Source organism: Protopterus annectens, chromosome 4.part0, assembly GCF_019279795.1.
Source record: "Protopterus annectens isolate FY-2018-M chromosome 4.part0, PAN1.0, whole genome shotgun sequence".
Lineage (NCBI taxonomy): Eukaryota > Metazoa > Chordata > Ceratodontiformes > Protopteridae > Protopterus > Protopterus annectens.
Window position 1 is genome coordinate 828,759,328 of NC_056733.1, and position 26,030 is coordinate 828,785,357.

At 41.0% G+C, this 26,030-nt stretch overlaps 1 protein-coding gene across 1 annotated transcript in view; it reads right to left on the reverse strand.

The window, feature by feature from the left end:
* Nucleotides 1-26,030, reverse strand: part of PPIL2 (peptidylprolyl isomerase like 2) — a gene marked incomplete in the record, with an annotated part of 2,081,325 nt that overhangs the window by 1,387,085 nt on the left and 668,210 nt on the right. Inside the window, 1 exon segment of the mRNA XM_044068775.1 lies at nt 3,581-3,741. Coding sequence (XP_043924710.1) covers nt 3,581-3,741 — 161 coding nt within the window.

Sequence of the window (26,030 nt, forward strand, 5' to 3'; positions counted from 1 at the left end):
CTTTTTGGCATTGATTTTCACAGCTCATTTGCGCTGGACTAACCTCAGATTTTAGGGTTCAGGAGACGCTGTCTTCCACAGCAGCTATCCTTGCACCGAGTGCCTGATTTCTAGTCTCTAAAAAGTAGGGAAAATTTAAAATCAAGAAGAGATACAAATGGAAATGTTTATGGAAGAATTAAATATGCTGAGGTTAGAGGCAGATGAGGTTCAATTACTAACAGTTAGGATTGGAGGAGATGAGATAAAAATTGTGATGTATAATCTATCTACAGGAAAGTCCCCAGGAATAGATGGTATTCCTGTGTAAGTTTGGAAGCGAGGAGGAAAAAAAAACTGATAAAAATCTGGAAAGTTTTGCTTACCAGTATCTTAACAGAAGAAGTACCACCATTCTGGAAGAAAGCAGTAGTAGCTGTAGTACCTAAAGAGAGCAACGATCCATCAGATTCAACTTCATACAGGCTCATTTCAATACTAAACCATGATTATAAAGTGTTCATGTCTATAATGGCTAAAAGAATGGCAAAAGTAATGCAAAAACTGATAGATGTAGATCAATGTGATTTTGTGGAGGGGAGGCAAACATTTGACAACATTAAGAGAACACTGATGATCCAGAGGGAAGCAGAATGTAAGAAAATACCATTGTTGTTGGTGGGTCTTGATTCAGAGAAAGCATTTGACAGAGTAAGCTGGGACTTTATGAGCAGAGTAATGGAAGCATTTGCATTTCCTGAAAAAAAATTATAAGGTTGATTAGGAGGATACATGAGGGATTGGAGGTGAAAATTAAAGTGGGTGGGGTCTTCTCTAATAATTTCAACTTGAGCACAGGAACAAAGCAGGGGTGTCCTCTTTCCCCTTTATTATTTGCATTATATTTAGAACCCTTGGTAAAGAAAATAAGGGACTCAGAAATTCATGGACATGATTGGTATGGTAGTCAAGAAAAGCTGGCTTTATTTTCAGATAATATTATTTTATACCTGACAAAAACAGAAAAACACATTAGTGTTATGGAACATTTTGCGACCGTTTCAGATCAGAAAATTAATGAAGCTAAAACAAATGCAGTAGCGGTAAATTATGTACCCACACATGAACTGGTCCAGGAATATCCATATTTATGGGGACATGATAAAGTATTTAGGAGTATGGATTAAAATGATTCTAGTGTGACAGCTATGGATATGCGGGGAGAGACAAAAAATATAACACAAAAACTGAGTAAATGGAAGCTTTGTTATATGGATATGGATAGTAAGATACAAGCAATTAAAATGTTTTTAGTCCCTTTAGTCTTATACACAGGTCAGGTATGTTTTTATCAAACAGAGGAGTACAATTATTTATTATTTGTGGATAGCAATTAATAAAGAGCTGAAGGACTTTATCTGAGAGGGGAAGACGGCAAGAGTCAAGTGGGATAAGATGAGTATTCCAGTAGAACAGGGCAGATTGGGATTACCCAGTTTGAAGGGATATTTCAGAGCTACGCAGTTAAGGTTCCTATATATTAGCACAAGCAGGAAACTATAATTAAAAGTGGAAAGGGATGAAGATGAAACAGGGGGAAGCTCAAGAAACAAGGACAGACTGGGTTTTTGGATGCAGGCCTTCAAGGAGAATAACAATAATCATATAGAATATTACATCCATAATGTAGAAGAAAGTATTCTAAGAACTAAACCAACATGGAACTAGACAAAGGATATTCTGCTGATAGGGATGACTGCAATTAGGGATACAGACAATAGGGAACAGGAGGCTGCAATTTATTGGAGAAAACTAGCAAAGGAACCAAGGTATTGGGAGCAAATAACTAGAGAGGGAAAGATGACAGAATGGGAAGAGGCCAAGAATTTATTTAGACAGCAGGTTAGAGATTGCCTTCCTATCAGGGACTGATATCAGAGTACAGGCAAAGAGAAAGAAATGGTGGGTCCTAAACAAAAGACCAACCAGAATCTGGAACAGAAGCTGCCATTACAAAAGGAATAATTAGTACAGCATATAAAATATTGCATGATAACTATAAGAATGAATCACAGAAGGTTAAAAAGAAATGGGAAGAGACTGGATAAGCAATTCACAAAGAAACAATGGGAGGATATATGTATGTCTCCTAAATAAGCAACAAAATCTAAAAGATTTAGGATTTCTGCACAGAAATGTTTACATCGATATTTTTATACCCCAAGTAGACTCCAGAGAATTTTCCTCAGGCAGACAGCAAATGCTGGAGGTTTGAAGGGGAAGAAGAGGTAATTGGGAACATATTTTATGGCAGTGCAGCGAGTTGGTGGACTTGAAGGATTCCCTGCAGGATGCAGTGTTGGAGATGCTGGGTGGCAGATTGGTCTGATGAGGGAGATGATTTTTCTGAGCTACAATACAGTATCGGAATTACCTGGACATTCTAAGGCCTTGCTGTGTCTTAATAATGGTGGCTGCCAAAAAAGCAATTACTACAAAATGGAAATCAAACTCTAAACCAACTGAAGCAGTGAATATAGATAAAACAACCAGAACTGAGATCTTTAGAATATGGTAGGAGCAAACTAAATAGGGAAAATGGGAATTGTGGGGACAATACATACAAGGGAAGAAACAAGGCTTAAAAGGCGGCAGGACTTAAATGAGCTATGTAACGTTTGAGTGAGAAAAGATTGGGTAGATTATAAGTGATGTGTAATGCTTGCAACTGGGAGTGTGTCAATATGGTTTGTGATGTAAAATGCTTGCAATTAGGACTGTGTCGGGGTGGTTTGTTTTCATTTATACAAGTGTATGATTGCCTATGTGGTAAGTGATGGTTTACTAAAGATGTTTCTTGTTTAAAAAAAAGGAAGGAATTGAATAATTTATGTAATGTTAATTAGGTAATATGATATAGAGCAATATATGTGAAGTATAATGTTTATGTTAATATAGTTCGATTACTTTTATATGAATGTAAATTTGCCTATGTCACAAATGATAATCCAATAAAGTTGCTTGGAAAAGAAAAAAACAAGTCAGAATATGACCAAGCCCCATACAACAGGGAAATAAAGCTATGAATGCACACCTGACCACCCATGTTTGACTAGCAGTATGGGCACTGGAAGAACACAGGACAGGATTGGATTAAACAGCCAACCATGGCTCAGCCATCCTGTGAGGATGGGAGGAGCTTTGCTCACTGCACTGATGGGAAAAGAACAATACATGCAGACTGGTCTACTCCTTGACAACCAACTCTTGCCACCACCTCAGAACATTTAAGCAAGAGGGTTCTCAACTCCAATGGAGGAACAAATGCCCCCCCCCCCCCCCCCCGGAAAAAAAATTACCTGAAATACTGTTTGCTAAATTTGAATTTGTACAAAATATCTGAACACAGAAACTTTTGGAAATAACTTAGACCCACGCTTTGTAGCTTGGATTTTATCAACTGCAACGACCTGAGGCTGCTAACAGCATGCCACCACAACTCAACAGTCCCACATAAGGCACAGAAAAATATCATGCAACGAGCATTTCATCAGGCATTACTTTTAAATTAATGAAGTTTAGGCTGTCTCTATTAACTTACAGCATTTAGTTTATCTGTTTTCTTCTTTTCAGGGCCCTTCATTGTTGCAGCCAGCACTGCATCACCTTTAAACTCTTTGTAGAGCTCCAGCAATGTCTCTCTGGTCTCAAGATTTGTAGTTTTCAAGTGATACGAAGGATCCAGTTTTGCCTTTTCTTCATCTAATTACAACAATAAACATGATAAAATGCAGTCAAACTTGGTTAAAAAAAAGAATTCCAAAACAAAGAAATACAAAACCACAAAAATACAAATGAGACTGCATTACAAACAGAATTCAATTTCAAATTGCATAAGAAAAATACTCTTTATGAATACCTGTGTTGTCCATATGACATGTTGCAAAACAGTAAACATCAGAAATTTAAAAACATTAAGCATCAAAAATTTAAAAATTATGAACCTCATTAAAGACTCAAACAATAAGAATAAAAAAAAATCATCTCGCTTTTTCTGTATGAACAGCTTCTTGCATACAAAAAAAAACGAAATAATTTCTAGGTAGAGATTCTTGCATTTTAACTGACCAATGTCATTCATTTCTCTGGCTCATTTTACAAAACGTTGAAGGTTCCCCATGAGAAGTGCCCATATGACACTGCTGCTCATTTTGCATTAGCTGACATATGAGCCAAATAAAAACAAAATCATTGTACCATCCTGAGCTCTTCTAGCAGAAATGAACACCTGGTATCAGTAACAAGATAAAGAGAAATGAAGCCCTCAGTACAAACCAGAGACCATACTACCAATTACCATCTCAGAAGCTGTAGACCAAGCAAGGGAGGACAGGAATGAATGGCAGGAACAGCTTGTCTCTCTTGGGAAGGTGACAGTCCAGCCAGTTGCAGTGCCTGCACTTACCACAGACAGAGGTGCAGTGAATGCAGCATTTAGGCTGGGGATGTGCAGTTGGCTCCAGCAGGCCATGTGCACTCAAAGGAACATGCTCGGCCACAAAGCAGAGCAATGCATCTCCTTGCGTATGCGAGCTTACATGTTAGCATCCAAGGGAGACATTAAGGCCAAAACAAGAAAACCTTGATGAATGCTTGGATGACAGCACCTCACACCTAATGACAGAAAAATGTGCATCACTCTCAGTAGGGCTAATACAGATGTCAGGTAACAGAAGAAATTAAAAACAGAATATAAAAATACATTTTTAAATAAACCTTTTTTATTGTTGTAGTACAAGTGAAATACATTTACAAAGGAAGACAACTTTACACTTAAATCCACTTGCACAAATATTTAAATTCTTTGATATGCTGTACAGCTCTTCTTCATACTTCCAGTGTTACCTGTTTATTCACAAATTAACATAACTCTGTTATCTATGACGTTCATCACTTTTCTCGACTAAGATACTGCGTATCAATAAATAACACAGTACTGCTTAAGCATTCAATTCAACTTTTCTGAGATGAAAGCTGGATACAGTTGTCTTAATCTGATTAAAGACATCAAGAAAGTGGTGAGAGTAATTACTCATGATATGCCCTTTTCCCACGACTTTCTCAACACTTCTAGTTTGTTATTCTAAAGAAAAACACTTCTTATAACCATAACACTAAGGGTGATCACCATTTCATAGTTATTTATCTCAGAATCATTTTTAAATATGGTTAGTACTTCCCCATATGACAGACAAACTCAAACCTCAAAATTTGACTGTTATGCTTCTCAATATCCTGCAACATTAACTAGCGAAAAGGACATAAAATGCCCGCATAAACTACTAGGTTAACATATAAACTATGCCAATTACAGTTAGTCCAAATAAACTTTTATCTGTAACAGTACACCCTTGGTGAATAACATGTTTATTACACTAATACAACAGTGGTTCCAAAAAAACAATCTCCACAAACTACTGCTTATCAATACTCAACGACACAGCAGAGAAAGATGGTCTACATTTTGGTCTCTTCCAGCCTCCTCACTTTGTACTCCATTATCACATCCACAATTTGCAAACAATGTTTTTGTGTCATTTCAACATAAACATATTCCATAAATGCACATATCTCTGCCACAGATACATTTTACCTGGTTCCTACAACATCCACAATACTTTTTTTTTTTTTTAATATTGTGTTATACACTCCAATATTGTCTCGTTTCCCATCCTTAAATCTTGTAGAACTGATTTGTTGTATTGCTAAAAATATTTGCCAGAAATAAGAATAGGAGCACCATACGTGCTATTCTGCTATGGATTTTAAAAAAATGTTGGTGAGTCTCTTATGTTCTCATTCCCTTCATTCAGTTTGCAAGCAGCTGAATTTTCTATCTGCGAATAAACCTATTTAAACTGATAAAATAGTAAGGAATATTTGTTTTGGAAATCTGCAAAATACTACAATGATGCACAAAGTCAATACTAATTTAGAAACTACTCAGTGGAATTCCACTGTTCTGCTCTGCATTACACACTATGCTTGGGACACTGTCTTACTGACATAAAAAAGGTACAACAAAACAGAAATATGCAAGTACACTGAAATGTATACAACTCAAACTTAAATCTCCTCTACTGTAAGTGAAATACTTTGCGAAAATAAAGAGCAGCTGTAACTTCCACTCATTAAACGTGATCAAAAGAACTTTATAAAAAGCAAATATTTTTCTACAAGCCAAGAACCTTAATGAATGTGTTCAAGTAACGCATTTAAACTAAAATCAAGCCAATTCTTATTTTTAACTAAAAAAAAAATGTATGAAAATGTATTATAAAAAAAACAAAACACATTACTATTTACAATTATGCAGTACAGATCTCAAAATAAAGTACAGTTGTGTAAAATCTTACCATAACAGTAGATGTCTTTCTTTTCACTACTGCAGTAGTGATATGGAAGGACATCAATATTAATTCACCACCTGATGTCATGTAAATATAAAAAGTTATGTTCTTACCATAATGTTCAATATGTGTTGTTGATCTTCATTCATTCATGATGAGTGGCTTTCGGTTCCGTCCTCTGAACCAACTCGGCCGATATACAAGGTCACGCCAGCCCAAAACTCTCGAACTAAGAAAACCCAAAGTGCCCCTCTCCTTATCTCCTCAGATCGAGTTTGCCCATAAAGAGAAGAATGCGGAGGCTTTGTCTGAGCAAATGCCCTATTAAGTAACCAGGACCAGGTCCAAACCACCAGGAGTCTTTCAAAGAGGGTAGGAGGGTGGGATGTCATGAATGAATGATCATCAACAGCACAGATGGAATGTTATTGTAAGAACATAACTTCTTTATCTGCTGTTAATCTTCATTCATTCATGATGAGTAGGACAGAGTCCCTAGCTACTTTATGTCCCGCGCGGCCCTATGGAATTTGTAATGACAGATAAGGTATGAGGGGCAGCCCAGGTAGCTGCTGCACAAACATCATCCATAGAAGCTCTGGAGTGGAAAGCTACTGAAGTAGCCACTGATCTAACTACAGATAAGGTATGAGGGGCAGCCCAGGTAGCTGCTGCACAAACATCATCCATAGAAGCTCTGGAGTGGAAAGCTACTGAAGTAGCCACTGATCTAACTGAATGAGCTTTTGTTCTAGTGGTTAGATGTATTTTGTTCTGTTGATAAAGGAAATGCAGTCTTTCAGCCGTTTTGGCAACATGACTTTGGAAACAGATTTTCCCAACTTGGGTCCTGAGAAGGACAAGAACAGTTGGATCAGATTTTCGGAAGGACTTAGTTCTGTCTAAACAGAAATGTAATTGCCTACTTACATCCAATAAATGCGAATAATATTCTCTTTTATTGGAGAAATTTGGAAAGAAGACTGGTAGGTCAATGGATTGATTCATATGTAAGTCGGAAGCAACCTTAGGTATATAAAAAAAAAAAAAAAAAAAAAAAAAAAAAAAACAGATTAGTCCGGAGTGATAAAGTAAAAATAAATAAATAAAAATCTGAAAATACACTAATGGGAAAAAGTCTGGGCAACCGGACCTTTTTCCTTTAGTATATTCTTGGATTTACAACGAGCATGCTGGTTGGGCTGGCCAACTGGCCAATCAGTGTGCTCGTTTTTGAATATTAATGGCCAGTCACTGCATAAAAAAATCCTTACTTTCAGCACAATCAGGAAACAACATAATTTTCTGTTTAAGCAATCCAAAAATATGCAGTTGATACTCGAACATATGAAACTGGCAATTCAAGGCCCTAATTGCCAAAGTTGCAGATGTGTATTCCTTCTTACCCCATCTATCCAGCGCCCTGGAGTCTATCAGAGTGGGTATGAATTTTGGCAGTAGTAGCTGTAATGCCCTAGGGTCCCTGTGAAATGGTTTCAGGATCCACAGCAGGATTTTTTGAAAAGGAACTTGTGAGAGTCAGGAACCCTGTGATATCTATCAGGTTTTCTGGAAGCAGGAGGTAAAGTGTCAGGGGCCATGCTAGATTTCGAAAAGGCATCCTCAATAATGTCCAGTAAAGGAAGTATAGCTAAAGGCCTGTGCTGGGGCAGGAGTAAGAAATCCCCAAGCCTCTTTTTAGAATCAGAGAAATCCTGACTTTCCCAACAAAAATGCTACCTGAGAGTATGCAAGGTTTCACCAAAAGAGAAATCCTCTGGGGGGGGTGGGGGGTGGGGGGGGGGTGCAAAGGGAATAGATTCCTCAGCATCAGAATCCTCATAGGTGGATAAGGGTAAATCCTGGTCAGAGGTAACAAATGTCAGAATCCTGGTCAGAAGTATCATAAGCAAACTCAGTCTTAGGTCTCTTAGCGGGGGAAGGTTGGCTTCCCCTGATTAAAGTAATAAGATCTTCAGTCATTCTTATCATTCATTTTTTAGGCATAGAGGCCTGACCATGCGGTCTGGGCGCCAGTTTTCTAGGCATGATTCGAGTTTTAGGCCTTGAAGAAAAAGATGGTGTCAGTTTAATATGCAAGTCAGTATGCCTGAATACACCCTCAGAACCCGGTGCCTGCACAGCGGCTCCAGACCCATCCAAGGTAGAGACATCCGCAGGTTCCACAGATGAGGCATCTTGCGGCATACCGGACTCTGAATAGGTCTCAGCAGAGGCCTGCAAATCTGAAGTAGTGGGTATCAGGGGCTGCAAAAGCACCTCACTGAGTACCGGCGAACTGGGTGGCCTGTCTCTGTCTTTATCTTTGCGTTTTATCGGAATGTCGGTAGTCAAATGGCTTACCGAAGACATATCAGGATAACTGAACAGAGTACCTAAATATTTAGAAGCGCAAAAATACAGATAACGGATAGTTCATGGTTTAAATAAGGCACAAAAGCGACAGTGAGGTACGTTGTGGTCAGGGCCTAGACAAGGAATACAGTATGAATGAAAATCTTTATGAGGTATTTGCTTGCCACAAGAAATGCAATTATTTACTTTTACTGACATCAGATTAGAGCAAGAAAAAGTTTCCCCAACGGGGTACTTCACTTTTAGTTGAAGACTTCGGTTCTGAAACTCGAAAACGAAAATTTCAGGAGTCGGCCGACCAGCACTTGTGAACTGCTTCTGCTTCGAACACCGCACGGCAAGAAAGACTGAGGTAATGACGTTGGCTGCATGTTTTATACCCCTAACGACCTGACGTCACAGAAGAGACAGCAACCGACGTAGGACCCAAGACTTTGTTAATCAGGCCGACTGAGGGCTACTGCAAGCAGATAACCCAAATGTAATGACTGCAACAGTGAAACACGAGGAACATCCTCAATTTCACAGAAATATTATAAGAATAATTTCAACATTACTTATTGCATAATAGGCAAACTTTATGTGAGATTCTAGCCTAGTTAGATCCCCCAAACATAAATATAAGTGAGTAACCACCACCATTGCCTACTGTCATTATATGTGAAACATTTGTGTCACATAAATAGAAAGGGACATAGGATCATAGGAACTTACTAGGCTACTGGCCCCGAGGCCCTTACAAGCCTAGCTAAGAATTTAGCCCATGTTCCAACAAGTCAGCACCTGATGCCCCTGTCCAGCAGAGAGGCGGGTGGAATCCCAGTGGTGTATTTTCTGTTCCCCATCCAGTTATCCAAGTTGGATTTAAAAAGGGTTAATGAGGTACTCTGCTTGACGTGGAGAGGGAGTCTATTCCATAGAAGGGGGAGTCTCTGGGACACATCTGTCCCACCAAGTCCTACTGATGTCACATACCAAGTTGTGGTCACGAGTGCAGGTTACTTGAGTGGAGCTTGACTTGTGGATATGCAGCAGTCCCATCAAGGCGGGGTCTGCGATTGCTTTGTATGCCAGACAGAGGTCACGTCTGAGGAGTCTGTATGAGACCGAATAGACAGAAAGGGCCTTTAGCCTATCTGTGTTTTTTGTTTGACTCTAGCTGGGGCAGGGTCAGGGGAGATGATGACTTCGAAAGTGACCGCTTTGTTGTCAGATCTTACCAGGAAAGATAATGTAGGGATGCTGCAGTGGTTAATCATGTTGGGTAATACCAAGTCCAAGGTATTATCACTTCTTGTGAGGGTGTCGACCAGCTGGTCCAAGGCATTTTCACTAACAAAATCTAGGAATCTTTCAGCATTTGTGTTTTGGCATGAGTAGTTCTTCCAGTCTATGATTGGATAGTTAAAGTCCCCCAGGATCAGTGCAAAGGGTTGAATCTTGACATTCGAAAGAGGTCCAGATAGGTGGAGTGGGCATCTTGAGTCAAAGTTGGAGGCCTGTAGCTAGCTATGATTTGAATAGGGGTTTTGTCAATGGCTAACTCCACCTGGAGTGTCTCCTGTGTGTCATACTGTTTGACCAGCCTGGAGGTATGTATGTCTTTAATATATACTGCAACTCCACCTCCTTTTGCTTTGCTGCCCATGGTTTGGGGTCAGAATGTACGACAGGATGAGAAACCCGGTATGGCTGGGGTGCTCTCAGCAGCTTTGAACCAGGTTTCTGTGACTGTACAAATGTCAGCATCTTCCAGGGTTAAGAATGCTTGCAATGAGTGCAGTTTCATGTTTAGACTCCAATTTGCTTTTCGAAGAAATTTTTATGTTGGTAGTTTTGATCTCATGGCATTGCCTAAAAAAGGTACTATGGGTGAGGCAAGTGCCTTTGTCAGAAGCCTGACGCCCAAGGGAAACAGATGCAGGCCATCTCTAGCAAAGCATCATGGTCTGTCTATCATGTCTTCTTAGGCTGTCAGGTACTGGATCCCCTTGGAATGACACCAGAAATTAAGCCAATTATTAAAGTCAATCATTTTCTGTTTGTATTGAGGCATCATTCTGGGTGATGGTAGAATGCTGCTTAAGGCTATGAACATACCTGCCTGGGACACATTCAGTGAGCTCGATCATGTCTCTCTTCATATAGTCCAGGGAGGTACGTCTCAAGTCATTCATACCAACATGGACTATGACAAAGTCATAACAGTACCTGTTTTTGAGAGGCTTGCATGCATGGGTGATATGGCGGATTCTCGCACCTGACAAACAACTAACCATGACTTTCTCCTTATGCAGACTTGTGAGGGGCACATCTGTGTGTTTCACAACAGCGTCTCCTATGACTAATATGTTGGGTTTATGCCATAGCTAGTGGCTGCGAGACACAGGTGTGTGGACTATGTGTAGTGTGGGGGGGCAGTGGAGTTTGCATGTGTTTTTGCTTTGGAGGTCGCTCTTGTTTGGGTATGTTTTTGTTGAGGACCTCCACATGTGTGTGTGTATGTTGTTTGAGTTGTGGTGTGTGTGTGATAACCTTCTCAGTGCCAGATATACTGGCTTGTGAGGGAGAGAGCATAGACTCTAGGTTCTTAATGTAATTGCATCTCTCACAAACTGTTCCCAGGTGGTCATAGTACAGAGCTGTCCATATACATGAGGCAGCTACTACACTATCTCAGGATGCCCAGATCAACCAGACTGGCAGGAGAAACCATAGGGAATTGTTCACCCATATTTGTCAGAATCTCAAGGAGAGAGGCCAGAGACAGCTAAGGGAGTAAAGGATGGAAGGTCAAGAGGAGTACTACTCGGTGATCAATGCAGCTGGAATACCTTGCAATGGGTTAAAAACAGTGCATCTGTGGTGCGCGATGTACAAACAAGCCCAAACCAGCTCAAACGTAACTTGTATTAAGATACAGCAAGAATAGGACTTTCTACAAGCACATATGTAAACTATAACTGAATCGTAAGGGAACTAAAAATACTCTCCTACACATTCAGAATGGGTGCAACAACAATATACAACTCATTCTGCAGTCTTACTTCCAACACATCACCTAGTTTGGTTACTGCATGTCTAAGCTAGAGAACGTTGTTACTCTGATGCAACTTTGTTCCCATTCCTCCCTCCAGACACTCCACAGATCTCTCCCACAACTGCTGAAACCTTCCTGTATCTTATTCCTCCCTTCAGAGGACCCATGCAACTCTACAGTTCTGCCATCAGTACTCATATAAGGTTTACCTCCCCAATCTGAGTGCACCAACTTTCCTAGCCAAGAGTCTGCATTGCCTAAAGTGGTAAGTGAGGAAGTCAGTAACTTCGTTGGTCCAAGCTTACCCCTAGCCATGGAACTGCAGCCTCAGTGGGGCTGATGGCAACACTGGTAGAGACATTTCTTCAGTTCCGCCAGCAGGCATAACAGCAAATCACTGGTGTTCTCATCTACTTATCCACATGCTGTTTAACAGAACTAAATATCAACTCATCACAATGGTCCCTCTGCATAATAAAGCTGCAAGTCTCCTAGCACTCAAATGGCAAATGCAAAAAAAAATCTAAGAGAATAACCCTTCAAAATACTCCATCCTCTCTATTTCTACATAATTGTGACACCTTGGTTTGAGATCTGAACCACATTCCACTGCTTACTACAAACTATGGTGGATTCCCAGGATCTAAGTTCCACCAGGCCATCTTACAAAAGATGAACTCCTCTGTGTAGTAATGAAATAACATCAAATTAAGGTGTCAGTGAATAATACCAAGCACCTATAACAAATGGTACCACACCTGTGACATTAGCAATGAAATGTTATCACTGTCATATCACATATCATGTCAGGACATCATCAAATAATAACACTGAGTAAAAGAGATGAACTACATGACAGCAACATGACAACCCTTTAAAAAGCTTCTGCATGCTAAATTAAACATTAAAAGTAATGAATGAAATGAATAATGCATCAAATAACTGCAAGAAGGGTCACGTGTAACATTATACACAGCAGTATAACCAAATGGTGACAAATTACAGTTCAATATAAAAAAATGTAGCAGAAAGGTTTTCAGCACTTTTTGGTTTCTGTATCTCCACTTCCCAGGCTGCTTTTACTACCATGCTGGAACCACTAGTATTCCAGTCTTCTATATGCAAGACTATATGCTCTTATTTCAATGCTATGCTGCAATACGTATGTAGACACTACAATAAAGTATAAGTAAGAACTTTAAGATCTTTTGTTTTGGTAAATGAAATAGATTAAAAATCACATAGTAATAACTACAATGTTAATATGTTCAAAATAACTTCCTTTCAAGCCCTAAGAAAGTTTCACTTTACACCCAAAATGCAGAGCCAAGCCAAAAAAAGGAAGACGCATGACATGCATATTTGAGGCATCAACTGAGGGAGGGTAATGAACATTACAAAATCTACTGCTAAGAACAGGATTCTTGAAAGTAATCTACACTGGTGCCAAACAGGCAGCCTACAGCAGACATGTTCAGAACATTTATGTACCAAACAGACAATATTGCACTTCTGTGCTTGTGGAAGAACATCCAAATAATTTGAGATGAATTTCTGGAAGTCACATAGGCACTCTGCTGTGGAGACCCTTAAACTTCCCAAGCAACTCAAATGTACCGCTTAGGGTGCAAGAGTTGCAGTTTGCACCTGCCTCAAGAGGATGAATGAGCAAAATGTCAGACACAAACATTCAGCACACTTTAAAACTCCTGGGAGGAATACAGCAAGATATATCTTATGGCCTTTCACAAGCTGGTTCCATGAAGTTAAAGAAAAAGAAAAGTGGCCAGCATAGGCCTGGTTCTCTGGCACGGAGGGATAAAAAGTACAGTTTTGTACCTACCATAAATGTAGATGTTCGAGTGCTAATATAGCTGCAGTCATAACAGATGGGTTCTCCTGCCGTCAGGCGGGTCCTCAGTCGGCCGAATTCCAAAGTCTAGGTCCGGCGTCGATTGTCATCGCCTCTTCCCTGACGTCAGTGCGCCAGGGGTATAAAAGAACCAGCTGACGCCATTTTCTTCAGTTTTTCTTGCCCCAGATGTCAGGTGCCCCTAGAAGGAAGGCAATACATAAATTTGTGTGATAAAGCAATGCAATATAATCAAAATACAGTAGTGCAAGCAAATACATCAAGAATGAATACCCCAATCAGGTTGCATGAGGAGGTGTTAGCCAATAGGCCTGTCCCAAGAGGGGAAGGAGGGAGGGAAACCTGGACTGCAGTTGTATTAGCACTCGAACATCTACATTTATGGTAGGTACAAAACTGTACTATGTTCATCGTGCATACAGCTGCAGTCACAACAGATGGGTAGAATCCCAAAGCTAAGAAAGGGGTTGTAGGCACTAGGTGGAACTAGGAGGAGCCAGAATGCCCTGCAAGACTGCAGTGGCAAAGCCCACTCTAGATTTGGAGTATAATGGAAGGTGGTAGTGCTTGGAGAAGGTATGCACAGAACTCCAAGTGGCTGCTTCTAAAATATCTTTGGTAGGAACTCCTCTGAGAAAAGCTGCAGAGGTAGCCGTGGCCCTTGTGGAGTGAGGTCTGATGCCTGTAGGTACAGTTTTGCCATGAAAAGAATAGCAAAAGCGTATGCAGTCGGCTATCTATTTTGAGATAGTCTGTTTGGAAATTGGCTTTCCTTGAGCTCCTATAGCATAGGACACAAAGAGCTGTTCTGATTTTCTGAAAGGCATTGTTCTGTCCAAATAATAACGCAGTTGTCTGTGGATGTCCAAGGAATGTAGTAATCTCTCCCCTTTGTTTTGAGGATTAGGATAAAAGGTAGGTATGTGTATAGCCTGATTCAAAGCTACCCTGGATACCACTTTTGGCATAAAGGACAGGTTGGTTCGTAAGGAAACTCTGTCCTGATGGAAGATGATGAAAGGCTGCACAGCCATGAGAGCTTGTAGTTCCGATACCCTACGAGCTGAGGCAATAGCCAGAAGGAAAGCTGTTTTCCCGGACAAATATTGCAAATCTGATGAGGCTGCTGGCTCAAAAGGAGGCAAGGTCAGCTTTTCTAGAATGAAATTTAGATCCCAAGCAGGTATTGGTTGTTTCCTTGGGGGTTTTAGATTCTTAGCCCCTCTGAGGAACTGTCTTAAGAGGGGGTGAGAGAATAATGGTGGATCAGTGCTGTATTCTGCAGAAATGGCTGAGGCATGGATTTTGATGGAGGAGAAAAAGTCCACTGCTTAGCAGCTCAGCTAGATACTGTAATATTTGAGGTAAATTCAGTTTTCCAGGATCCTGGCCCTTTTTCTCATTCCAGACACAAAACCGTTTCCATTTTGCGGAGTAAGCTTTTCTAGTAGACGGCCTTCTGGCCTCCAAAATGATATCCTGCACCTCCTTGGAGAGTAGGGTCTGTTGTGATGCTAAGGAATCTTCCATACGGCTAGATTGAGTGTTTTTAGCTGACTGTGAAGAGTTTTGAAGCTGTGCTGAGTCAGAAGAAGAGGCATTAGAGGCAGGGTCCATGGTGGGGAATGCGTCAGGCTCCTCAGGAGTGGGTACCAGTGTTGTCTTGGCCAGTCTGGAGCAATGAGAATCATCTTTGATCTGTCTGCTCTGGTTTTTAATAGAACTTTGGGCAGCAGAGGAAGAGGTGGGAAGGCATACATTGTCATTGAGGTCCAACTGAAAGAGAGAGCGTCCACTCTCCAGGCCTTTGGATGAAAAATCCTTGAGCAGAATTTTGTCAATTGGTGATTCTTGTGGGAGGCAAAGAGATCCATGTCTGGCCTTCCCCATGCTTGAATTATCTCTGTGAAAACTTGAGGATGCAACTTCCATTCGTGTAGATCTGTCATATTTCTGCTTAGGTTGTCTGCCAGCGTGTTTTCCTTGCCTGGCAAATACTGTGTTTGTAGTTCGATTTGTAAGTCCAGGGCCATGTTTCAAAGTGACATGGCCAGTCTGCATAGGGGGTATGAATGGGTTCCTCCCTGTTTGTTTATGTACCACATTACTGTGGTGTTGTCCGTCCTTATCAATAGTTGACCTGGTTGCAGAAGGTCTTTGAAAGCTATAATAGCATTTATTACTGCTAGCATTTCCTTTTGATTGATGTGTAGGTGCTTTTCTTTTTGGGACCATTTGCCTGAATGCACCAATCTGTCATGTGCGCCCCCCAGGCGTAGTCAGAGGCGTATGTTGTGAAGACTTGATTTGCTTGAGGCTTGCTGAATGGGAGACCTGTGTTTGTTTGGCATGCTTGAGCCCACCACAGAAATTCCTTTTGAAGACATGGAATTAGTGGTATTATTGTTTCCAAACTGTGGCTGTGTTGAGACCATAGGTTTTTCAGGTACCATTGAAGTTTCCTCATATGCAGCTTTGCACATGGGATTAGTAAGATGCAAGATGCCATGAATCCCAGAGCCTGCAGGATTTTCCTTGCAGTCAGCCTGGTGCAATTTGCTAGTGTTCTGAAGTATTGAGTTAGTTGCCCCTGCTTCTCTGGCGTGAGGTAGGCCATCTGGGTGTTTGTGTCCAAGTTGGCACCCAGGAAAATTATTTTCTGAGAGGGTATTAGCCTTGATTTCTTTTTGTTGACTGTGTATCCCAGAGAATTCAACAACATTATTACATAAGCCAGATGTTTCAGAAGAATATGCTTGCTGTCCGCTTGGATCAGGCAGTCGTCCAAATAGGGGTATATTTGTATCCCTTGAAGTCTGCAGTAGGCAATTACTGATGCCAGGCATTTCGTGAATACACTGGGCGCAGTAGATAAGCCAAAGGGCAATGCAGAGAATTGATAATGGGTTGAACCTGCAAGAAATCTGAGGTATCTTCTGCAATTTTGTCTGATTGGGACATGCAGGTATGCCTCCTTGAGGTCCAGTGTTACCAGCCAAGACTCCTTGCCCAGCATGGGAAGAAGTTGCTGTAGAGTGAGCATCTTGAATTTTGGTATGAGTAGAAATGTGTTTAGGATGGATAGGTCCAAAATAGGTCTCCAATCTTTTCCCTTCCTTGGTACCAGGAATAGTCTGGAATAAAAACCTTGACCTTGTTCGATGCGTAGGTACCTCTTGAATAGCTTTCATGTCTATGAGATCTGAAATTTGTCTTTGTGCCTCTGCCCTTTGATTGTGTGGCAGGTTTGGCATGCCTCTCATTTTTAGAAGGGTGTGAAAATGGAATCTGTAGCCTCTGTTTATAATGTCCAGGATCCATTTGTCTTTTGTGACAATATGCCAATTTTTTGAAAATAATGCCAGTTTTCCGCCTAATGGTGCTGCCATTTGAGTCTTGCTTGGCATGCAAAGGGGAAAGTCATTGGGCTTGCTTTCTGAATGGTTGCGAGTTATCCTCACCACCTCTTTGTGTAGGAGCTTGCCATTGTCAGCCTCTAAACGATCCTTGGGATTGTCCTCTGCCCCTCGGGCGCCTGTATCTACCTCTTTGGGGTCTGTCCGTGGCTGGAAAGGACCAATTTTTGGAAGGCCAATTTCTACTGAAACGTGGTGGTTGTACCTGTAGAAAATCTTTCACTGTTTGCATTGATTTAGCCTTTTCCTCCATTTTCCTTAATACCTCCTCAGCATTAGCACCAAATAATACATCCTTTTGTAGAGGGGCATCTAGTAATTTAGCTTTGACATGATCTGGTAAGGTTTGTTCCTTGAGCCAGGCATGTCTACGTATGACTGATCCTGTAACAGCAGCTCTACATGAGGCCTCTAGAGCATCAAAACCACATTGTAAGGTATGTTTACCCACTTGTTCTGCACTATGCATCAAATCCTGCAACTCCTTCAAGTCTGGTTGTTCAGGTTGTGACATTTTACTTCTCAATTGTGATAACAAAAACCGTTGGTACTTTAGCATATGGAACTGACAGTTTAATGCCCTCATGGTTAAGGTGGCCGAGGTATATACCTTTTTTCCCCACCTTTCTAAGGATCTGGAATCTCTCTCGGAAGGTAATGGATTTTTAGCAGTGGAGGCTTTAATTCCCTTGGGGCCCTGTCAGATAGTTTCTGGGTCAGCAGCATGGCTTTTGTATAGATATTGGTGCGAGTCAAGAACCCTGTAGTACCTGTCAGGCTTGACTGGAGCTGGAAGTAGAGAAGCCGGGTTAAGGCAGGCCTCCGAGTACACATCATCTAGTATGTCCAAGACAGGAGGTATAGCTAGAGGCCTGTGCTGAGGTAGCAAGAGAAATTCCCTAAGCCTTTTCTTGGAATCTGAATAATCTTGGCCTTCCCAGTGGAAGTGTTCCCTTAAGCTATGCAAAGTTTCCCCAAATGAGTAATCCTCTGGGGGGGATACAGAGGGCATGGACTCCTCTGCATTAGAGTCTTCAAAAGGGGAGTAAGAATGTTCCTGTTCATCAGAGTGCTCTGATATAATGGAGCCCTGATCAGAGGAGGGGGATTCTTCCTCCACTCTGAGCCTTTTGTCCGGGGGGGGGTTGAGAACCCCTGATAAGAGTAATTAGATCCTCAGCCATCTTAAGCATCTGTTTTTTAGGGATGGGCCCTGTGTAGCTTGTCTCTTAGAATGCATGACTGCTTTAGACTTAGTGAAAGCCTTGATGGAAAAAGAAGAGGAAGGTCTGAAAACACCTTGAGAGGAGGTAGACCTGTCCACATTTTGAGATTCACCACCAAGAGTGGCTTCGGTATCTGTAGTCGGGGTGTGGGCCGAGGAGCCTGCGACCTCGGGCACAGGAGACACCGCCAATGTAGTGTCGTCGGTAGTCAGGGGCTGCGTAGGCACCTCGCTGAGAACCAGACCACGTGTACTCTGCATTTGCGTGGTGTCGGTAGAGGCCGCAGACCTCGTGGGTCGGTCCTTATCTTTGCGTTTTTTAGACAAAACTGGAGTCGGAGTATCCGACGACATAATATAGTTAAATTTTTTGCCAAATTAATGCTGGATGAACTCCGCCCGACGCTTAATGGTGCGTTTGTTGAATGTAGCACAAAAACGACAGACCGAGACGTCGTGGTCTGGGCCTAAACAAGGAATACAGAGGGAATGGAAATCCTTATGCGGTATTTGCTTCCCACATGAAATACAATTATTAACTTTGTCTGACATCGGTCTGAGGCAAGAAAAGTTTCCCCAACGGGGTACTTAGCTTTCAAGAAGACTTCGGTTGCAAACTTTTCGTAATTTCAGGAGCTGGCCAACCGGCACTTGCGAACTGCTTCTGCTTCGGGCACCGCGCGGCAAGAAAGACTGAAGAAAATGGCGTTGGCTGGTTCTTTTATACCCCTGGCGCACTGACGTCAGGGAAGAGGCGACGACAACCGACGCCGGACCTAGACTTTGGAATTCGTCTGACCGAGGACCCGCCTGACGGCAGGAGAACCCATCTGTTATGACTGCAGCTGTATGCACGATGAACATCAGTGATAACAGTCCAGATGATTAGATGCCTGTACACCAGAAGGGCTACTGTAGGCAGGATATGAGTGAGCAACAAATGCTGGCTCACCCATCCCAGAGGAAGCTGTACTGCTGGGCCCCTAGAGGTGTGCTGGGGAATATTAGAGGCAGCCACTGGCAGGGAGGCATTCACCACATTCAAGAAATGTCCACAGAGCAGCAGCAAATATAGGTTCATAGATTGGCAAGGCTTAAAATGGTCTACAAGGGCAGTTAGTCTAGTACTAATTACCCCATGTGAGAATCAAACCCTGCATCTTGTGTTTGTAAGGTAAACACCTTAACCATTATGCCAACCATATGGCTGCTACCAGGAGTTATTCTGTCTAGATGGGGGGGCACCAAATACAGAAAAGCTCAGTTCTTAACCAGACTTTCACCTTCTGATAATTCTCTAACCTTGATCAGCGAATGAATGCATTACAAGACTCTCACAATGGTTGGAGAACAAATGAGTCTGGCTCTTGCCCCTATAGGAGGAATGAATAGGCTAGATGGCAGAAGAAAAAAAGCACCTCATGAGAGGACAAAATAAAATGACCATTATAATTCAATATAGTTTACTTTAAGAACTTTTATTCTTCTTCCTTTGGCTTTTCCCGATTAGGGGTCACAACAGCAGATCACCTGTCCCCTCATGACTGGCAGTGGAGTTTTACGGTGTCGAGTTGCCAGCCCGGCGCCCAACTTTCCGCAGAAGGCACACACACATGCGCACTCATGTCTAGGGCCAATTTAGAGTATCCAATCCACCTACAGCATGTCTTTGGGATGTGGGAGGAAACCCACACGACCACAGGGAGGATATGCAGACTCCGCACAGAAGGCACCCCAGCTGAGGAATGAACCAGAGAACCTTTTGCTGTGAGGCAGCAATGCTAACTGCTGCACCACCGTGGAGTTCAAAATCAATCTGTCAAGTATTTACTGAAAGGTTATACAGTAATATAGTCTTGAGTTCAACAACCTGTAAAACTTAAAAATCAAAATGTGCAATGACAATGTGTAAATACTACCTAATACAGAGGATGTTTACATTTACAGAAAGCACAGCAAAACTAATTCTGTTTACTTAAACTGCACCTAAGCAGATTATACTATATTTGCATATATGTAAGAACTCAGTGTACAGATTTGTAGTAGAGCTTTTGTGCATTAACAGCAACTTCTTTGGGTCTTAATATAGTGATGAAATAAAGTAGCTTGAAAGTTATTTTCCCGAACTGCTGACCTACACAGGAAATGTGACCAACCAGGCTAAACAGCTACCCTTAGTAAAATAAAAACTTAACAGTGAATAGTGGCAATGTAAATAAATAAATGCTTTTTGTTACAGATAAGGGGGAAATAAAATTTAAAAACTATCAAAAATCTCAAACAGCAGAACCCTTAGTACATTCTACTTAATATAAAGTTTATCACATACCATGAAAGTACTGTGGTGGTGGTGCTGCGGTAGCATTGTCGCCTCACAGTAAGACGTCCTGTTTGATTCTCAGCTAGAGCATCTTCTGTGTGGAATGGGCGTACCTTCGTTGAAGGTTGTGCGTCAGAGCTAGCAACTCGGCACGTAAAAATCTACTGACAATCATTAGCGGACCGGAGTTCCGCTGTGGTAACCCCTAACCGGGAAAAGCCGAAAGACAACACAACAACACATACCATGAAAATGAATGCCTCCTTAATCATATTCATACCTCTCAAGTGTACCTCATTACGAGGAACGTACCTCATTTGGGATCTTAAAAAGTTCATGTTCCTCAAAGTTCCACATTGAAAGACTGTCACACATTCAGTGTTAGGAATTTTTTTTTTAAGTGAAATCCATTGTAAATAGAAGTGAATCATATTAATTCATTAAAAGATCTACTTTATAAGTAAAACCAGATTATTTTAACTATCCTATGACCTTCCTAGTTGAAGTCGTTAGTAAGCCATTAGTATGTGGTCCACATTTTGCCCATTTGTTCCACATTATGAGGGCTAGTGTTCCTCATTTTGGACATGGAAGGTTGAGAGCAATGACCATATTTATTTCTTCACTGATGCTTCTCTATGATAAAAATACATGAACTGCTGGACTCAGCAGTCACATCTCTGGTCTCTGATTTATTTTTTTTTACTCTCCTGAGAAAGAAATCTTCTACCTATTCTTAGATAACGTTTATCATTCTGCAAGTAACCACCTGGCATTTAGTATACTTCTAAATTTGACAACACAAGCATTCCCAGAATCCCTAACAGTCATTTAAAAGTGCTGCTCTGCTAGTGTTTCTTCACCCCTTTCAGATTCACATTTGGACTCTGACTACAGTCTTTCAAACTAGCTAGTTTGTCTCATGAATAGGAAAGATCATTTTACCTAACCTTTTTCAACATCATTACTAGGGATTCTTTTTTAGTGGGAAGACACAAGCATTAAAAAGAGTCACAACCAACCTTGCTCCACAGTATATACTTTAAATCAAGTTATTCACTCAAGAAATTATACTGTGGATCACATTAAATCAAGAATAGTCACTTGGAGTCAGCTTAACAAACTGATAATCTCAATGCCATTTGGCACGAACAGTGCAAACAAAATCTGTTATGAGTAAAAGAAGACGAACAAATTCAGATAATGCTTTCTATAAACACCAAGATTTTTAAAGATTTGCTTAAATTAAAATCAAAGCAAGCAAAATTCACCATGATAATATATCAGTTTCAAAAGATGAACTTTGCTGCAATACAGTGCCAAAAGTGGGATAATTCATCAGCTTTTGACCTAGGTAAAAAAAAAAAAAAAAAAAAAAACACCTGGCAGCGGTACAATACATTCAGGGCTGCATGTAATCTTTATTCTATTAAATCCTTACAGTATGCTTTTTAGGGAAGGAATTTACATGCCCTTCATAACCAAAATCTTCTGTACTGCATGAGGCATTTATTATCCCTGCCTCCTGCAGCCAAAACAGTAAAATTTAACTAAGTCAGACAAAGATGGCTTAATGAATAGTCTTTTGACGCACATTTCTGTTATAGGGCTGAGTCACCATCAACCAGCTTAGCAACTACTAAACTCCCTGGACATATGCCCAAGTATTTTGCAAGCATGACTTGCCAAAGAATCTTTACAGGGTCAGGAACTGATTCAAACAAGAGTTGCCAGAGAAGCACACATGTACGGACACAGTTCCAGCTACTACAGTTAAAACACGGACCCAGACTTCTTCATTTTGCATCCCAAACATTATAATTGCTCATTTTGACAAAAGAAAAAAAAAATGCTCCAAACTAATTGCACTGGTATGAGAACAAGTTTTGAAACAAAACTGGGATTAATTACTAGCTACTTTTAATACTGATCACAACTGTCAATGTATTCTTGAAAAACAGGGTTTATATATATATATATATATATATATATATATATATATATATATATATATATATATACATACACACACACACACTTTCTGGGGGTAATTTTTTCATCTTTTGTTTAGAGTATTGCATCCCCAATGTGGATACAAAATCCAAGCTGTATACTTCACTTCACAACTGCTGCAAAATAAGCTGTATTTGCTGGCAAATGAAATGAGGCAAGAAAAGAAGGAAGCCCAATACTTCAACAAAGCTCTAAGCATCATTTTTAAATAACCAAACAGTTTATTCCCTCAGGGAATAAAGCAAGAGCTACAGCTAAACAATACCAAAAACAGAAGTGGTAGCGGACTCTCATTCACTCCAAGGGAGCTCAGCAAGTTTGCACTGTAACTTAAAATGGGCAGACCTTAAGCCTTTAAACAGAATCAAATTATGCCCTCACATTTCAAACAAATGTTCAGATCTGTGGAACTATAGAGATTATGAAAGTAGTATAAATGGCAAACTCTTCAGCACAAACTATTTTTATAGTGGTAGTATTCTATAGGTTCTAGGTCTTAAACCAAATTTTATAAGTCAAAGTAACTATTATGCTGGTTATATTTTGAAAACAACTTAAAATATCTCAACAACCACTCAAGTTACACATATACTTTTATTCCTCTAGCTGAGAGCTTTCACTTGAGGATAACGAGTTCTGCCTGTGATACTTCGTTGTTGAGATATTTAGAAAAATGTGAAAATTATATCTATATAAATGAATATCACAAAAACAACAGTTAATATATATTTACCTGCAATAGACAGGGGTCAAATATTAATGCGGTCCAGTTTACTATTGTGTAAGCTTTAAGATGAAATCTTTTAAAACCTTGTACATAGCATGGTTTTGGAATTACTGATGCAAATATGAACAAGCAATATTTGACACCTAAAGGCATCAGTAGGAGTTAACTGCAGATGCACCTGGAAGCGTCACTCGGATGTAATGAGTTAAAGGTATGTCTGAATTAAAATGTTCAGCTATAAATAATGTATATCCAAGACAACTTGCTGCTATCACTCCCTGGTAACTCTCATACCATTTTATGTTTTCTCACTCTTTTATGAGGGGTAGCACACAAATTACAGTTTGTACCTACCATAAATGTAGATGTTCGAGTGTTCACCCTGCTGCAGTCATCACACTTGGGTTATCCTGCCATCAGGCAGTCCCGCAGTCGGCCCGAATTCCAAAGTCTTGGTTCGGCGTCTGTTGCTGTCACTTCTTCCCTGACATCAGTGCTTCAGGGGCACATTAGAGGCATCCGACGCCATCTTCTTCAGTTTTTCTTGCCCCAGATGTCAGGTGCCCCCAATACGTAGGCAAACTATATACATACATACATATATATATATATATATATATATATATATATATATATATATATATATATAAAACCCTTAGGCACAAGCAAATACACCACAGAGGTAGCATAGGATAGAGTGGTAGAGATAAATTCAGCTAGTTCAGAGGGGATGGAGGAAGGGTAATCTCGACTGCAGCAGGGTGAACACTCGAACATCTACATTTATGGTAGGTACAAAACTGTACTATGTTCATCGTGTTACCCTACTGCAGTCATCACACTTGGGTTGCATCCCAAAGCTAAGGATGGGAGGTGGAGTCAAACAGAGTTAGAAGAAGCTAGTAAGCCCTGCAAAACTGCAGTGGCAAAACCAGCTCTAGTCTTAGAGTATAGTGGTAAGGGATAGTGTTTGGTGAAGGTGTGCACTGAACTCCAAGTAGCAGCTTCCAGAATATCCTTGGTTGGCACTCCCCTGAGAAAGGCTGCTGATGTAGCTGTAGCCCTGGTGGAGTGGGACCTAATGTTAGCAGGTACTGGTTTCCCATGATGTGTGTAGCAGAAACGTAAGCAATGCCCTATCCATTTAGAAATGGTCTGTTTTGAGACAGCTTTTCCTTGTGATCCTGTAGCATAGGCTACAAAAAGCTGGTCAGTTTTTTCTGAAAGCCTTAGTTTTATCCAAGTAGTAACGTAATTGCCTGTGAATGTCCAAAGAGTGCAGGAGCCTTTCTCCTTTGTTCTGGGGATTTGGGCAGAAGGTGGGCAAGTGAATGGTTTGGTTTAGGGCCACACTGGATACCACCTTTGGCATAAAGGAAGGATTAGTTCGTAGAGAGGCTCTGTCTTGATGAAAAATGAGGACAGGTTCCACTGCCATTAGTGCCTGTAGCTCTGAGACTCTTCTAGCTGAGTTTATTGCTAGTAGTAGGGCAGTTTTGCATGAAAGAAATTTTAAATCAGCTGAAAAAGCTGGTTCAAAGGGTGGCAATGTAAGCTTTTCCAGAACAAAGTTGAGATCCCAAGTAGGTGTTGGAGTACTCCTTGGAGGTCTTAAGTTCTTAGCCCCTCTGAGGTACTGTCTTAAGAGTGGATGCGAGAATAAAGGAGGACCGGTGCTGTAATGAGCTGAAATTGCTGAGGCGTGGATCTTAACAGATGAAAAGTAAAGTCCTTTGTGTAACATCTCAGTTAAATATTGTAGAATCTGAGGGATGTTTGGATCAAGGGGATTTAGACCTTTAGCCTGGTTCCAGGCGCAAAATCTTTTCCATTTGTCTGAATATGTTTTCCTGGTGCTGGGCCTCCTGGCCTCCAGAATGACATCCATAACTGCTTTGGATAAAGGTGTTGGCTGGTTGTTTAGGTAATTTGCCATGCAGCCAGGTTTAAAGTCTTGAGCTGGCTGTGTAGGAATCTGACTGTCTCGCTGGGTGAGCAGGTGAGGAATTTGTGGCAAAATCCATGGTGGGCCGTGGGCCATGTTCCTTAAAATTGGATACCAATGCTGGGGTGGCCAGTCTGATGCAAAGAGTATCATTTGTGGCCTCTCTAATCTGACTTTCAGCAGTACCTTTGCTAGAAGAGGCAGTGGAGGGAAGGCATACATTGTTAATGTTTTCCAACTGAATGAGAGGGCGTCCACTTTCCAAGCTAGTGGATGGAAGGTCCTTGTGCAAAATTTTTGAAGTTGGTGGTTGAGGGGCTTGCAAACAGATCTATGTCTGGGCGTCCCCATTTTTGAGCTATCACTGCAAATACTTGTGGATCTAGTTTCCATTCGTGTGGATCCATGATGTTTCTGCTTAGGTCATCTGCCAATGTGTTTTTCTTTCCTGGCAGGAATTGTGCTTGTAATTGAACCTGGTAAGACAGTGCAGTGTTCCACAAGGTCATTGCTTACCTGCATAGAGGGTAGGAATGTGTGCCCCCTTCTTATGTACCACATGACTGTGGTATTGTCCGTCTTTATTATTAGTTGTCCTGGGTGTAGAAGGTCCTTGAAAGCTTTTAGGGCATTCTGTACTGCTAGCATTTCTTTTTGATTGATATGCAGATGCCTCTGATCTGTTGTCCATTTGCCCTGAATGCAC